General features: G+C 47.1%; 1 protein-coding gene across 1 annotated transcript in view; it reads left to right on the top strand.

Annotated features, from left to right (window-relative positions):
* Window positions 1-16,672, top strand: part of LOC114908456 (disintegrin and metalloproteinase domain-containing protein 12-like) — a 668,284-nt gene that overhangs the window by 612,083 nt on the left and 39,529 nt on the right. Inside the window, exons 18-21 of the mRNA XM_029244622.1 lie at window positions 9,070-9,178; window positions 9,284-9,482; window positions 12,127-12,204; window positions 14,482-14,590. Of these exons, the coding sequence (XP_029100455.1) occupies window positions 9,070-9,178; window positions 9,284-9,482; window positions 12,127-12,204; window positions 14,482-14,590 (495 nt within the window). The remainder of the gene's footprint in view (window positions 1-9,069; window positions 9,179-9,283; window positions 9,483-12,126; window positions 12,205-14,481; window positions 14,591-16,672) is intronic.

Here is a 16,672-nt window from a genome sequence, read left to right as displayed (position 1 = left end):
TAATACGTCTACCGCACAGGTATATCATTGCCCTCCAACATAGCTTATTATCTATTTCATATATGTGAGTATATTATATGTATATATCACATGCAGTGGCATGCAGCTTGCGCAGTGCCTGGGGCCGTGGGGAGGGCTGAGATCTGATGGGAAGAGAGAGGGGGCTCAGCCTGGGGTGAAAGGGGTAGGGGAGCCAAGCAGGAAGGCTCCAAGCCGAGGTTGCCTTGGAGTGGTCATTGCCGGGGTGGGAGAGGAGGGGACTTCCTGCATGTGGAACAGCAAGGGCTAAGGTGCACAGGAACGGGGGGCCATCTCAGGGAACTGCGGGCACTTCTGCTTGTCCAGAGCTTGGGCTGTGACCTGGAGCGCAGAGAACCCCGTCTGCTACCCCCTTCTCTCATTTGCTAACGATTCAACGATGTCCTGCTATTGTGAGATGCTGACCAAGAGCCCTGGTCTGCCAGAGTGACATACTTCCCACAGTCCCAGTGCACTCTTACCTGGACCTCTGCAGTAGAGTCGGGATGTGACTGTCACAGTTCCAGGGGCAGAGGTCACCTCCTCGGCCAGGTCCCAGCCAGCTAGATGTGCCAGGCTGAGAGCAGCGTATTGCTGTGTTACAGTGGTTGCTTTGAATTAGCTTTTCATGTTTCGGAAGAGGAAAACTTATTGTCAAGGATACATTTGCAATCTTTCATTTCCCATCCTTTAGCAAACGCTCTGGGATCAGGGCCACATTTGCTTTGGGGTCATTTCTGACCCCCTGTGAAGACAGTAACTCATAAATCTAGGAGTCGCCGAGCTCTTGCTCTGCCGGCCCCCGCCATTGGCAACTTGGCCAGAATCCTCCGTTACACTCAGGAAGTCAGTTAGTTACTCACTCCCCAAATCTGGCTACCCAAACACTGACCAGATGAAGCCCTTCCTTCCAGCTAACTATTCCCTTTTGAGATGGACTTTTCTCAATCCAGCATTATATTTCAATAAAATAATCCTGCTTCCAAATCTTTCTACAAATAAATGATAGAAAATTCAGAACATATGCCTGCAACTCGTAACTGGCAAAGTCATATACTTTTAGAATACCTTTTGGGACTTTTGTTCATCCACTTGTTTTCCTAGTTATTATTGTTGATGATATTCTTGCTGGCCCGGAGTTGACTTTTTTTTTTTTTCTCAGTGATTTTTCTTCCACAAACCTTGCATCTCAAGACTTTATCTGGTGATGTCAAACCCATAAACGTTATGTGCAACTCACACCGTACGTTGTATTTAGCCCTCTGTCCACTTCAGTCTTAATAGCCACAAAGATTTTCTGTCAGTGTGACATGAGCTTTATTCCTTCCAAAACACAGCTGGATATGTTTCTTCAGGCACAAACTTTATTTTTGCCAACGTCATTTATCCAAACCACTAGCATGATCGCTGAAAACGGTTGGAAATTAACCTTACAGATAACTGTGTGTCTAGAATCACAAACAGTCTGCATCGAGGAAGTCCTGAAATATCTCAGTTCTATCTATTTTATCACTCAACAGAAAATAGTGTCACCTGACTGATGCAGTGCGAGCGGGCCAGACGATTTTTACGGGCATATTCAGTGTTTATCTGCCAGGCTAGTTTAAATGAGTTTTGCTTTATGACGACGTACCTGGAGCAGTGCAGTAACTAATCATCCACAACTCTGGGGGCTACAGACGGGAAGAAGGGATTTTTGCCAAGAGTCGTAATGTTTAGGAGGCGGGGAAGTCTCCTTTTTGTCCCACTGTGCGAGAAAGAAATGATAGAATGTGTTTGCTTGGACTTCATTTTCCGATGGATGTGAAGGTCAATGTGGAAAAGCAAGACAGAGGGAGAATTATGGGGAGGACAAGCAGGCTTCAGTTGCTGTGAAGATGCCTTCGTCTGTGGACATTAGTGACAGGGGTTGGGGAAATTAGTGATGGGGGAGAAGCTGAGGTGACTGAATTGGGGATGTGCATTTGCATAACGGACGTGCATTTTAAGGAAAAGATTAGATCAAGTAAATTGTGGGCTTAGTACAAGATGTCATCATCTCTCTTTCAAAAGACATAATGACATCGGGAACTCCCAAGCTACAATTATAAATATAATTGTTATATAACTCTGAAGATAAACGTGGTAATTAAATTCCATCGCTTCTTATAGAATTATAAAATACGGTACGATGTCAAAATTCCCTCTGAAAGGCTAAATTTCATCTTTTGATAACGGCAGAACATCTAAGAGCTCCGTTATTAAGAATTCAAAGGCTGTAAATTGATATAGTGGTGATAAGAAAACTTGTCACTTTTTTTCATGACACAGACACGGAGTCTGTCGTCTTCATGAAGACAGACACCTTTAAGTGCAGCAGATTTGAAGCCAGATCTGTACCTTTATAACGTCTTACAAGTGGATAGAAGTCATTTACACCTTTTAGATTATTGACCCTTCTGTCTCTAAGATAAATGCCAGCTGGCTGCTCACACACAAAAGCCACGCGAAACGCTTGGCTGGACCCTCCTCCGCTGTTCTTCCTGGCACCAGTAGGTCCTGACAGCCAGGGCACTCAGGGTTTGCATCTTCTAGTCTGTTTCCTATAATGATGTTTTCTTTTATTGCAAGAGCTGTCCCTGCTCCCGAGGTCAGCACGGAACCCCCTTTCTGGTTCCCTTGCTTATAGGATTTCTTACTTTGTCTAGACTTTGAGGGAATGACAGTTTTCCTGTCCAGGAAGTAAAATGTCTGTCTTTTTGTGACTTTATACCTTCTTTCCTCTTAAGACAGCACGGTAATACTTCATGTGATGTAAATGAATAAGTGAACACCCAGAGTCACAGAAAAGGCAGACCAGGAGACAGTGTTCATTTACCCAAGATGCTTTGTTCTACGGAAACCACAACTGACTTCCTCTGGGGAGGGCGGCGGAGACAGGATGTGCTTTCCCTAAATTGCTTTCCCTGTGGTTTTCACTCGTCCATTCTTGGAACACACCTGCTCTGTGCAGGCCTGAGGCACCATCTCAGTCCACAGGGGTTTTTACAGTGAGGCAGGAGCCTCGAGACATCACAAAAGGCAAAAGCAAGTGTGATAGATGCAAAGAGGGGGCATCCCACCAGGATAAATGAGAGCAGCAGGGTCCCCAGGCTCGAGGGAAGGTGGTGATGGAGGGAGACCCTGAGGGACTCAGCCAGTGATGGCTAATAACACAGCAGCCCAGGCCCCTCATCCAACCAGCTCGAGCAGCTGGGTTCCAAGGAAGATGCTGATGCGCCCGGCTTTGGTCATGTAGCCATCATGACCCAGTCTTATGACCGGTGGCGTGGCACACTCGATGGGCCAGACTTGAATTTCACGCCCATCCCTTTGGCATTTGTTGGGAACGTTAACCCTACCTGACCCATATAAACTAGGCTTCCCATAAGAAAAAAGGTTTTGTTCCTAGGAAGAGGGCTATGGGAGAGGTATTAGACAAAACAAACAATTGAATAATCACAAGCCTTCTACTCTGCACCTCCTTTTCACAAATCTCTACGGTTGGTCCAAACCACCAGAGGAAACACACACACACACACACACACACACACAGGCTCTCCTATAAAGAGAGGTTACCTCCTAGGAAGGGCATGGCCAATGGGCCACTGGTGGTACCAGGTGGGGCTGAGCAGTGCCCAACCTCTAGCTGGGAGCTTGCTGGCCCCAGGAGGTGGCCCAAAACCCTGCGTGACAGTGTCCTACAGCTTGAAATTGGAGGTGAGGCAGCAATAGGGCATATTGTGTTCTGGATCAAGTTTCAACTGCTTATATACTTCTTCATTTATTTTAAGTTTCATTTATTAAACCCCTTGGTCTTTAAACATCATGTTTCTCATGCAAGATTTCTCATCCCAACGTGGAGACTTCCGGGTAAGAAAATGTTAGTCAACTGGATGAGAATGGGCATTGTTAAGTGGGGTTCCGCCGCGTCCTTCTCTCACTTCTGTCACTCACCTCCCCCATGCCATCGAAACAACAGCAGTTTCAGAGTATTGATGAAAGTTGATCGAAGTTGATGAAAATTTTCAGTCCCTAAGTACTTGAGGATGGAGAGGCAAAAGAGCTTGTGCATCAAGGTTAACCATGAATTACCATCATAGTGTGCTTTCCCTTAATCCTCCAGATAAAAGAATGAAGGAATTATGTGACAAGGGATCAGGTATGCATTCTGGTCTTTGATTTCAGAGATATCTATCTAGCCTATCCCTAGGCATATGCAGCCGACGAAATCATGAGCCACTACTCATGGAGATGTGAGTTTCCTTTGCCACATTGTAGCCAGCAGTGTCATTGCTATGCCCCACTGATGACATGTCCTGCCGATACATCAATAGTAGAGTGTGATGTGGCATCTCCTACTCCCTTGAGTTTTGGATAAGAGCTGAAATGAACAAAACTCTTGGAAATAGACAGTTACTGCTTTCTTGCAAGAGACAGAAAGTTAACCCTCAGAACCCTGCATTGTTCAAGCCACTGGGCAAATTAATACCAGAGTGGAGCAAATTTTACTGGTCAGACCCCACTCAGCTTTGTTTCTTTATGGACTGACTGCTACTGCACGCCGTGCCCAGCACAGTAACTAATAGTGGGGATGCCCAACAAATGGCATGTTAGTGAGCCAAAACGTTCCCATTCATCTAAAGCGTGTCTCTTGGTTTAAGGGCAAGGAGAGGAATTACAGGGAAGACGCTCTTTGTTCCCAGAGTTCAGTGGAATAAAAAGGAGTCAAACTCAAGTGTCTTTCCTTGAGGTCTCCCCCTGCCTCTTTCAAAATGGTGCTCAGCGTCTGCGCGGTGTGGTGAGGTTCTGGAGGACCAGCCCAGCCTGGCTGGGGCGGGAGGGGGACCCAGAATGAGCACAGGACTCAGGGAAGTGGGAGCCTCACTCACTGAAACAAGTAAGGAGGAGATGGAGGCAGGGAAGCTGAGATCCTTGAGCGATGACTGTACTTTTTATTTAATATACAAAGTATGTACAGAACCTCCCAGGGTTTCCAACGAGGAGATTTTCTTTCTTCCCTCTCGTTTCCCAAGGTGGGTCCAGGAGTTCCTCACCCAGTCACTCAGCAGCCTTCATTGGCTTCCCGTGATGTGCTAGGCACTGGGGACGCCCCTCTGTGAAGGAAACAGGTGTGAAGCCCTTACCGACACCATCCTGAACTATCACAGTGTTAAAACATGGCAAGTGTTGCAAACAAGGTCAGCTCCAAGGAGCTCCCCTCCCCTCACATCCTTAATGTTCAGGGGCCAAGCTGTCCCCTTCCCCGTGATCAGTGGCCATCCTCAGTGTAACTCAGGTTTACTGAGAGCCTGGGGGACTCACTGAACCTCAGGTCAGGTGCTGTCCCTGTCCCCGTCATAGAAATGAGGGAACAGAGTCTCAAAAGCTCCCATAACTTGACCAGGGTCTCCTAGTGTGTAGGGTTGACACCAGATCAGCCCATTATTGTGAGTCCCGAAGCCCCGGCTCCTCCAATGCTGCAGCATGGCCACCGATTGTAGAAATCAAACAGGAGGAGGCCTTTCAAAAGGAATTGAGACTTGATAAACGTTTGCTTTTGTTTTTCTTAGATCCCATACATGCGCAAACATAAAACAGTTTTCCCAAAAGATTCGGCATCGGAAAGAATGGTTTAACTACTGACCTCTTTTTTAAAAATGTATTTTATTGAAGTAGGGTTGATTTACAGTGTTGTGTTAATTTCTACTGTACAGCAAAATGAATCAGTTATACATATATAGATATTCTTTTCATGTTCTTTTCCATTATGGTTTATTACAGGATATTGAATATAGTTCCCTGTGCTCTACAGTAGGACCTTGTTGTTCATTCATTCTCTATATAATAGTTTGTAGGTGCTAACTCCAAACTCTCAATCCATCCCTCCCCCACGCCCCCTCCCTACTGGCAACCACAAGTCTGTTCTCTATGTCTGTGAGTCCGTTCCTGTTTCGTAGATAGATTCATTGGTGTCGTATTTTAGATTCCACATATAAGTGATATCATATGGTATTTGTCTTTCTCTGTCTGACTTGCTTCACTTAGTACGACAATCTCTAGGCCCATCCATGTTGCTGCAAATGACATTATTTCATTCTTTTTTATGGCTGAGTAGCACTAACCTCTTAATCTCTCCGTCGTGTCTTTTGAATCTCAGTCCAGCTGAGAAAGCACGTTGGACCTCGTGAACCTCTGTCAATGCTGGTTTAGAGGCTCATTGAGGTCAACTGACAAAATTGGGTTTGAGAAAAGACAAGAACATTTATCACTTGTTTAATTATTATTCCTAGGGTGTGCCTTCCTGCCTCCACTTTTTTTTTTCTGGTAAAACAGCTTTGAAAAGCTCACTTTGGCAAGCAACAGGATGGGTGATTAGGTTGTGGAGATCATGAATATACAGCCACTGAGCAAATAGAAAAAAGTAAAATCAAAAGACTCACTGTTGGGTGAGTGGGTACTTATGCCTAAAAATAAGATTCCCCTTGACAGCATCACAACAGAATAAAAGGGTCAGCATCAAAATAAGCTGTGGGGCTTCCCTGGTGGCGCAGTGGTTGAGAGTCCGCCTGCCAAGGCGGGGGGTGCAGGTTCGTGCCCCGGTCCGGAAGCATCCCGCGTGCCGCAGAGCGGCTGGGCCCGTGGGCCGTGGCCGGTGGGCCTGCGCGTCCGGAGCCTGTGCTCCACAGCGGGAGAGGCCACGGCAGTGAGAGACCCGAGTACTGCAAAAAATAAATAAATAAGCTGTGAATGAAGGGAGTGTGCTGTGGAAAACAAAGACTTTTTTTAACCATTTTATGGAGTTACGATTGACATACAAAAAGTTGTACGTATTTAGTGTGTACACCTTGATGAGCTTGGCGGTAAGTGTACACCTGTGAAACCATCCTCACAATCCATGCTGTAATCGCATCCACCACCTCCTACATATCCCTCCCACCCTCTTTATTATTTACTATTATTTCTGTGTGTATGTGACGAGAACACTAAACATAAGATTCACCCTCTTAGCAAAATTTTAAATATACAGTGTTAGCAACTATAAGTACAGTAGCTCGCTAGAATTTATTCATTTTGCATAACTGAAACTTTGCACACTTTGACTAATACCTCCCCATTCCCCCCAGTCCCTGGCAATGACCATTCTACTCTCTGTTTCTATGGGTTCAACTTTTTTAGATTCCACGATCATGCAGTGTTTGTCTTTCTGTATCTGACTTATTTCACTCAGCATCGTGTCCTCCAGGTTCATCCATGCTGTCACAAATGGTAGGATTTCCTTCTTTTTAAAGGCTGAATAATATTCCCTTGTACATACATACTAGCATTTTCTTTATTCGTTCATCTGTCAGTGGACACTTAGGCCTCCTCTGTGTCTTGGCTCTTGTGAATAATGTTGCAATGAACGTGAGAGTTCAGGTGTCTCTTTGAGATCCTGATTTCAATTCCTTTCGATATTTACCCAGAAGGTGAACTGGTCATCATATGATAGTTCTACTGTTCATTTTTTGAGGGACCTCCATACTGTCTTTTGCAGTGGCTGTATATATTCTCACCCACAGTGTATGAGGGTTTCCTTTTCTCCACATCCTAACACTTATCTTTTTTTTTTTTTTTTTTGATAACAGCCACCATAATTGGCATGAGGTGATAGCTCATTGTTGTTTTGATTTGTATTTCCCTAATGTGTAGTGATGTCGTCCACTTGAATGTCCTCTTTGGAGAAATGTCTTAACAGTTCTTTTGCCCATTTTTTAATCTCGTTAGGACGGAGACTTGTGTCCAGTTCAGGGAAATGCCCTATGGGAGGAGTGTGGGTCTTAAATGGTTTTTAAAAAAACAGAGAATGGGAAAATAAGAGGTCCAGGAGGGGGGCAACTTAGTGCAGAGGTCAATGGCTGAACCTGTTGCTGGTCTCGACTGCTGCAGGGGTCTTGTTTGGTTTGATTTGTCTGCTTCTTTGTTTGTTTAATGAGATGCTGAACGTGTCTGATGAGGAATCAGGTTGCAGAGAGATGGACTTTGTAGTAATAAGAACAGCATCTGGTCCATGGGAGGAGGCGAGCATTGCCCCTCATGACATTGTCACCTTGGAAGGCACGCGGAGCCTCCCCAGAGCAGGGTGCAGAGAAGGGCAGGGGGCAGAGCTGGGCTTGGGGAAGTTGGCATCCTGGCTGATGTGAGAGGAAGAGCCCAGACAGGACACTGGTGTGGGCAGGAAGGCAGTCCCAGGGCACCACACAGGGCACAGCTTATCTGAAGAATGGAGAACATTTTCCTGAATTTCTCACATAGTCTTCAACAGATACCACTATGATAGGATTCGAGAGCCCTCAGAACTTTGGCAACGCAAACCCCAGGTACATGTTCTCTCGTTCCTTGACCGGAAGATGTGCTAAAAATGGCCATTTCCTGAGCTCTCTGGCTCCACGCCCCTCTGTACCAGGCACTGTCCTGCTGTGTAAAAAGACCATCAGATTTTATGCCTCCGTGGCCTCTGAGAGCAGTCTCTGCATTGCAAACGCAGGCATTCGTTGAAGCCAGTGCTTGCTCCAGTAGGGAGCTTCGTGGGGCTGGAAACGTGGTGTAAGACCTCCGCGTTGCTCGTTCTCTCTCTCTCTCTCTTTGCTCCCTCACATTAGTCATCATTATTCCTTGGAACCTGCTTTAACTTGCATTTTCTCACCGGAGTCGTGTGGGAGTTGTTCAAGAGAGCAAGCCTCCCCTTCCCCCGCAGCCGGCCAGCCACCCGCTTTGGGGTTGGGTCGGGTGCGGCCCCAGAGCCAGGCCTCATCTCTGGAGAGGCCGCACGTGCCATGGGCCTGGTTAGCAGCCCTCCAGAAGAGGGAGTGATGAAATGCATGCTTTGCTGTGAGCTGAGGGGGGCTTGTATCAGGCATCAGCGAAGATGCCAGGTGTGATTTCTCGGGATGCTGAACATATCTTCCCTTAACCTGAAAGCCTCGTGCTGTTCCAAGAAAAATGTTCAAAACACTTGCAGGTGGTGAAAGTGCTGCTTTGCTTCTGTTTCAGGTGCTAAACCTGCCCCCGGGATCTGCTTCGAGAGAGTCAACTCTGCAGGCGACCCTTACGGCAACTGCGGCAAAGACTCCAAGAGCTCCTTCGCCAAGTGCGAGATGAGGTGGGGTCCGCCTCCTGACCGCGCCGTGGCTTTGAACTTCCCAGATCACTTAGGGCTGCTTCCAGACGTTCCCTCTTTGAGCACTGTCTGTTCTTGCCTTTCCAGAGATGCTAAATGTGGAAAAATCCAGTGTCAAGGAGGTGCCAGCCGACCAGTCATCGGTACAAATGCCGTTTCCATAGAAACAAATATCCCCCTGCAGGAAGGAGGTCGGATTCTGTGCCGTGGGACCCACGTGTACTTGGGCGATGACATGCCGGACCCAGGGCTTGTGCTTGCCGGCACAAAGTGTGCAGATGGAAAAGTAAGACCCATATGCTCCCTTGCATCACAAATGTAAGTCTGGAAGGGGGCCCACTGAGAAACGTCCTGTTGGAGAACTGAGTTACAGGGTTGGTTTGTTTTCCTAAATCCGCTTCTCAGAATGTTGCCTCTGAAATTCCGTTCTTTGCACCTAGAAGAAAGAGTCAATAAATCCTAGATCCTGGTCTGACCATTGAGATGCAGATTTGGGAAAATCAAGCTTGTTTTCTCAGCTCTTTAGTGTTAATAAGTCATGTCTACACTCTGGATGTTATGAGAGTTTCCAGCCAGGAAATTACGCTGGAAGGAAACACAGCAGCCTATTATATTGTTTTTGGAAATGTGGTTTGGGTTTTTGGCACGGTGGGGACTTGTTCTCACCTGGACAGAATGGGAAGTCAGATGTAGTTTCAGACAACCCCATACAGGGACAGGAGAGGGGAAGAGACAGGATAAGCTTAAAGCCAAAGGGTGTTCTTTTGGAGATCAGGGGGAAAGGTAGACTGAGATACTGGGGGTTGGGAGGCGGGCAGTTAGAAATAAAGTCCAAAACAAAAAAAAAATTTTTTTGAGATTTTTATATTCTGCCACATTGTTTTTTCCCACCAAACTTTCTCATCGGACTGAATGATAGCAAGTTAATAAAACACTTTAGGAAAGAAGATGCTTTTATTAGGCTCCTCCTTTTCAAAATGATTATGAAATCATTACTGACGTGGAGGTCACAGAGCAGAAAGGAGAGGTGCTGAGTCATCTCCTGTAGCAGAGTCCCTGTATGGGGGTCTCTGAGACTACATCTGGCTTCCCATTCTGTCCAGGTGAGAACAAGTCCCCACCAGGACAGGAGTTCCCTCCACTCCACCCCCTCCCCCTTCCCCCATACACCACAAATGCTTTTATCCTTAAGGAAACAGGATGATAAGTGAAACATGTTATACATTCTGGGTGTCTCCTTAACCACACCCATTCGCTTATATTCAAGCCTTGACATTAGACTGACACCATTTAAACTGGTCTGAACAGCTAAGGCCAGGTGCATCTGAACACTGAAATTCCAAGGACTCAATTTATCAGTGAGCTTTTTCCCTTCATGTGCAGGATTCAATGTGCTTTGATCTCCTGCCTGCAGAACACTAGTTCTTTGAAAGCCGTCCTTAGCCTAGCCCGTGGGTTGGGGGAGGGCAGCACGCATATGCTGTGATTCTGCCTGGGGTCCTGCTGTGTTCATTGCAACCCCAGACGATTTCCTTTCTTAGCTGGCATGTGACAGTCCCCTCGGCCAAGATTCCCACCAGCCCTGAGAGCTGCTTGGACCAGCACGTTTTTTCAAAGGGCGTTAATCTTACCTCAGATAAACTGCTGGGGTCAGATGGTGAATGTCTCATAGGAAGGTCCTATTTGATTAAAAACGCTTCTGTAATCTAAAAATTAGACTTTTCTCCCTTTGACTCCACTAATTTGTAACATCTTATGGGAGATAAAGAACCTGATCCCTTGAGTCTGGACTATATTATGTACCTTTGAAATAAGACTAAACTCTTTCGACCAGCCCAGTACCATTTAGCAAATTGTTGAGAAATACAAGGGAAGCGTCTGTTTTACTCTGCTGAGCATTTCTGTTGATGCTTTATGTCATCGACGATAGTACTTGTCAGTCGGTATTTTGGAAAATTTCCCATATTTTAATATCTCCCTTACCAGATTCAAGGATTCTTGGAGTCTTCGAGTCTGCATAGGGCCAGGTGAAGGACTAGTCTCTTTTGTTCTCTCCTACATCTTTTAATGGAGGGGGGAAATGCTGCAATATGTAGATTGCATTGCAAGCTCTAAACAAAAATCATGAGAAAGTCAGTTACCCTAATTGCAGGATTGACCAAAACCATATAAAATGCCATGAAGATGGACGACTTCCATAGTGTCCACATTGATGTGAGTCTTGAAATGGGCTGAGTTTGGAGGCAGGCATCAGGATCCATATCCGGGTCCAAGGCAAAGTGCATTATTCATATTAAATGAAAGATGGTCTTCCCCAAGCTTTCCTTTGCTTTCTCTTCTTTTTTTTTTTCTTTTTTTTTTTAAATTTTTATTGGAGTAGAGTTGATTTACAATGTTTTGTTAGTTTCAGGTGTACAGCAAAGTGAATCATTTATGCATATATCCACTCTTGTTTAGATTCTTTTCTCATATAGGTCATTACAGAGTATTGAGTTCCCTGTGCTATACAGTAGGTTCTTGTTAGTTATCTATTTTATATATAGTAGTGTGTATATGTCAGTCCCAATCTCCCAATTTATCTCTCTCCTCCTTAACCCCTGGTAACCATACGTTTGTTTTCTACATCTGTGACTCTATTTCTATTTTGTAGGTGAGTTCATTTGTAGCCTTTTTTTAGATTCCACATATAAACAATATCATATATTTGTCTCTCTCTGTCTGACTTACTTCATTCAATACGACAGTCTCTAGGTTCATCATGTTTCTGCAAATGGCATTATTTTGTTCTTTTATATGGCTGAGTAACATTCCATTGTATGTATGTACCACATCTTCTTTATCCATTCCTCTGTTCTTAAACACACAGCTAGATGCATGTGCGTGTGGTTGTAGACAGACTGAGATATTTGCTGTGTTTCCCTCCTCTCCAGATTTGCCTCAATCGTCGGTGTCAGAACGTAAGTGTCTTCGGTGTTCACGAATGTGTGGTGCAATGCCACGGCAGAGGGGTGAGTAGGTGAACTGCCTTTGTATAGCCGGCCCACAGCAAGTTCAGCACTAAATCATTCCTTTGTAAAGGATTTTTGCCATCCATAACTTTGTAAAAATATAGCAGTCAGTGTCTCCTCAGTATTTTCTTCTGAAGACATTCATTTTCTTCGACCTTTACGTAGCATAAGAAATGGGATTTTTATTTAACAAAGAAAATCAGATTGAGTGATAATTATCTTTTAAATTAACATTCTGGATTTTTTTTAAAAGGGACTTTGTCATCTTCAAAGTAATTTTAACATTAACCTTCCGTCATGAAGAGTTTTTCATTAGCGTTTCAAACAGAGCTGTCCCTCCTACAGCCAAGATTCAGAATATGTGTCTGAACTGAAATACTTCCAAAAGGAATTAAAACAAAGAAGACAGAACATACCGACCACATGTTCTTGAAATCACATACAATGGGTGTCAACTAAAGAAGGCTGTTATTTTAGTTCAGAGAATTTTTTTTGGGGGGGGGGGAGGATTCTAATTGTTTAAAACCTAGTTTATTTTTTCTGATGGGCTTAATTATTTCCAGTGGAATCATATTAATTTGACTAGCTCTGCCAGTGGTTCATTTGTTTTTCTGAAACCTTTTCTACGGATATTGTGCTCCAAATTCTGTTTTTAAAATAGACACTCACCAATGATTGTAACATAGAATTACGGAGGTTTGCATAAAATTACTCTTGTGCTGTAACCATAAAGGATTGCAGTGTCACCTCAGATGGGTTTGTTGATGGTGAGTGTAGCTGACTGTCCGTATAAAATGGAATCTTTGAACGTCTCCACTGGATCATAGATTTCTTTCTAACGGCTGGAGGAAATGACCTAGCGCAGCCTTACTATTTGCCTGATGAAGCAGTCCAGGCCCCGGTGGGGATAGTGACACGTCCAAGGTTACATGACCAGTTAGTAGCAAGGCTGTGTCAGGGACCCTGGACTCCTCCCTCTCCAACATCCACACACTGGAGAGGCCATGACTTGGGAACAAGTAAGGACCCCGGTCCTTGCCTCGCGAGGCCGGGCTCACCAGCAGCGCCTCCAAGTGGGGTGTTAGGGCTGTAATCTCTCTGCCACAAGCTGCCAGGAGGGCACATGACTGTGATTGGCAGCAGGAGAGACCAGGGCGGGCAGGACAGTGCCTGAGCCCCAGGGAGTCGTACCTCAGCAGCAGCATCTCTGAGGAAACAGGCAGGACACGCAGACTCAAGGCAACGCGGGCTATGCTGCACGGTAGTTACTTCTGCTCAGCGTCAGCTTCATGGAAACACGCTTTCTCACTTATCGTAGGCTTTCCTGACTGTTGGCCTTCTTGTTGGAAGCATCTGGGGCAGGTGGTTGATTCAGAAAACAAGAGTCTGTGAAAGCAGGGGAACATCACAAGTGAGAGAAATGCCCGGAACATTTATCGTGTCTTAAAATATAAAAGTGTGTGTTTGGCTTCATGTCGCATCCGTAGCTCGGCCCTGACTTCAGTACACAAATTATCCAAAGTGCGCCATCTGTGACGTACCGTTTGTTTCTCTAAGCGGAAGGGAGACACTCAACGAGCAACCTTCCTATCTTTTGCGGCTTTTCCTGATCATTTGTCAGTTGTTCCGCCCATTCCAAGTTTGTCAAAAGTTCTTTTTAGTGACTTGCATTTATCCAGCGTTCCCAAAGCGTTCAGCCTCGTTGTCACAGAAATAATTCTCTCTTGTTTTCACATTCGTACTCCACTGGTTCCGGTAGTAGTTCAGCAAATTCCATGTGTGACAGCCTCCCCGAGCCTCCCGTCTGAAGGTGCCCAGGGTTGTCGGGCCCATGATGCCCAAGGGCATGGATTCCATGTCCCTGGAGCAGGGGCCCCTCCTTAACACGGAGAGGGCTTCTCATCTCGGTCAGATCAGGAGGGTTTCCTGGATTTAAAAAGAGGGACATGGAGATTGATAAGAAAAAGGGGTTGAAAGGAGTGGGTGAGCCCTAACTGTCTGGATCCTTCTCTCAGTTGCTGCTGATGTAACAACAGCACATTATGTTAATCCACAGCCTCGGGCTCTGGGCTCACCTGTGTGGTGCTGGGTTTAGGGTTTATCCTCACAGCCGCATGTACGGAGTCTGACTGTATCGGTGGGATGGGGGCTCTGACCACAGGGCCTTTGCTTTGCTCTCGGGCTCAATTAGGGCTCAGAGACTTAGCGCTGCCCCAAGGGGACGTGCGTCCTAACCCTGCTTCCCTCTTGGTGTCTTTCTCCTCTGCTGCCCGAAAGGTGTGTAACAATAGGAAGAACTGTCACTGCGAGGCCCACTGGGCCCCTCCCTTCTGTGACAAGTTTGGCTTTGGAGGAAGCAAGGACAGCGGCCCCATCCGGCAAGCAGGTTAGTGGTGACGGCGCGTCCCAGGGAGTGGGCTGAGCTCCTGGGGGCAGTGGGAAGCCAGGCCCTTGGGGGATCCTTCCAAGCAAGACTGAGGGCTCACCAGCCGTCGGGCGGGTGCACAGCCGGAAACCCACTGAGGACCCCCCGCAGACCTCACACAGCCCGAGGCCTCTCTGTTTCCAGACCCTCTCTAGTCGTTGCCTCATCTTTGCAGAGACTCGTCGCTCTGCTTTACTCAGAGGCTGAGTTCGCCGGGTCTTAGCCTGTGACATTTTCTTAGCTAAGGTCGTTCTACCGCAGACTGCCAAGTGGGTATGAACTTCATTGTCGGATCAAAGGAATTTGTCAAGGCCAGCCTCTGTGTATGAGGGCTAAGAGGTGTGACATCAAATGCCTTTTAAAGCTCTTGCTAGAAAGACACCCTCCTCTTCATAAAGGGACGGGTCCCAGCAGCAGCAGCAGAGACAGCAACGGTTTCTCTTTGCTGAGCTGCTGTTACCTGCCGTGCTTCACGTTTTATATGCATTAGCTCATCGAATCCTTACAAAAGTTGGCGTTATTCTTCTTTCCTTACAAGGGACCCGAGGTTCAGGGAAGTTAAGTAACTTTCACAGAGTCACACAGCTAAGACTGAGGCACAGTCTACCCGTGAAGAAGCCCCTAACGGTGGCTGTGCTGGGACTGTCAGTTCTTTCCTCCTCAAAGACGTTGAGAAGTGGTCTGCTAGCGCAGGACCGTCTTCTCGGAGCTCTTGTCAGCCAGTTAAGGGGCAGGCCTGAGTGATGCCCACTTTAAAGTGAAAGTGCAGAGAGCCCACCGCGAGCCGGGGGTGGGGGAGGGGGGTGTGGGCAGGCAGGAATGTCCCGAGCACACTTGTGCTGCCACCTCGGTGCCCACCTGAGCCCCTGGACGCTCAGACTGTGGCTAACGCCACTACGGAGGACGTCATACGTCCTGAGTCCCGCTGTGACTGGAAGGGTTGAATCTGTGGCTTGGCTACTGTTTCCATGACAACAGACACAACACTGCTCTACAGGACCAGGCAGGGGGCACAGGGCCAGGAGGGAGAGACCCTCTGAGCAGGCACATCTGGAGAAACAGTGTTGTGAGGAATGGAGGTGAGCTCCTGGGCACCCTTCTGCTTAGGGATGGACGTGTCTCAACACTGCTCCCGAGACCGGCCCCGCAGCAAGTGGAAAAAGGGCCCCAAGGTCTTTCCTCTTAGCACACATCCATCCCGGGGGTAATAAGCCAGGCCTGGCCCAGCGTCCCCGCCTTGATGGCTGGCCTCTTGCTGCAACGTAGTCAATTTTCTAATTGGCCATCAAGAGGTTATTGTTAAAAAAATAGCATTTTACTTTTTAATGCATCGGGGACCCTGCCACCTGTTCCATCCTCCGCATTCAAGTGAGCCAGATGGCACTCGAGGAATTGCACAGGATGGCGGAAGACAGGCCACGTGCTCTGGGTCCCTTTTTGGTGTGGACACCAGGGGGACTCAGGTTTTGGGGTTTCCTAAACTTGGGGCGAACCCACAGAGTTGCCAGTTCTTCGTTGTACCAAGTAAGAATATTTTAAAAATGGAAACAACTGAAGAGCCGGACTCATCCACCATTGCCGTCGTATCATAAAAGAAAGTAAGTTTACACTCCTCCCCCCGAAACACCTACAAAAAAGAGGCCACGAGAAGCCGGCTGATGGCTGCACGGGGCATAGCCGCGCCCTGGGCCTCGGTGCCCCCAGTCCGCCTGCCTGCCTGCGGCCCAGAAGTTCATGACGCAAGTATTTCTCCAGCATCTGCCGGACACCAGCCGCTCCTCTGGGTCCTGGGAGACGCTCGGTGGGCACAGCGCGGACAAGAAGCAGTGATGGGCGGGGTGACAGTGAGACTCAGGAAGGTGGGCCACGGGACGGAGGGGACACGGGGCAGGCTCGATGGGACGCGGCGCCTGCACTGGATGCTGGGATGGCACTGCCTGGGGTTCTGGCTTGAGCGGCTCGTGGAGACAGGCAGCCTGGGGGGCAGGGGGAGCAAGCTCAGTGTGCGGCCCAGTCAGTGTTTGACTGATAACTCATCATTTT

Source organism: Monodon monoceros, unplaced genomic scaffold, assembly GCF_005190385.1.
Source record: "Monodon monoceros isolate NGI ecotype Baffin Bay Population unplaced genomic scaffold, NGI_Narwhal_1 Super_Scaffold_4, whole genome shotgun sequence".
In the NCBI taxonomy this organism is placed as follows: domain Eukaryota; kingdom Metazoa; phylum Chordata; class Mammalia; order Artiodactyla; family Monodontidae; genus Monodon; species Monodon monoceros.
Note: the sequence above shows the minus strand (reverse complement) of the source record. Positions and strands in the feature narration are given on the sequence as shown.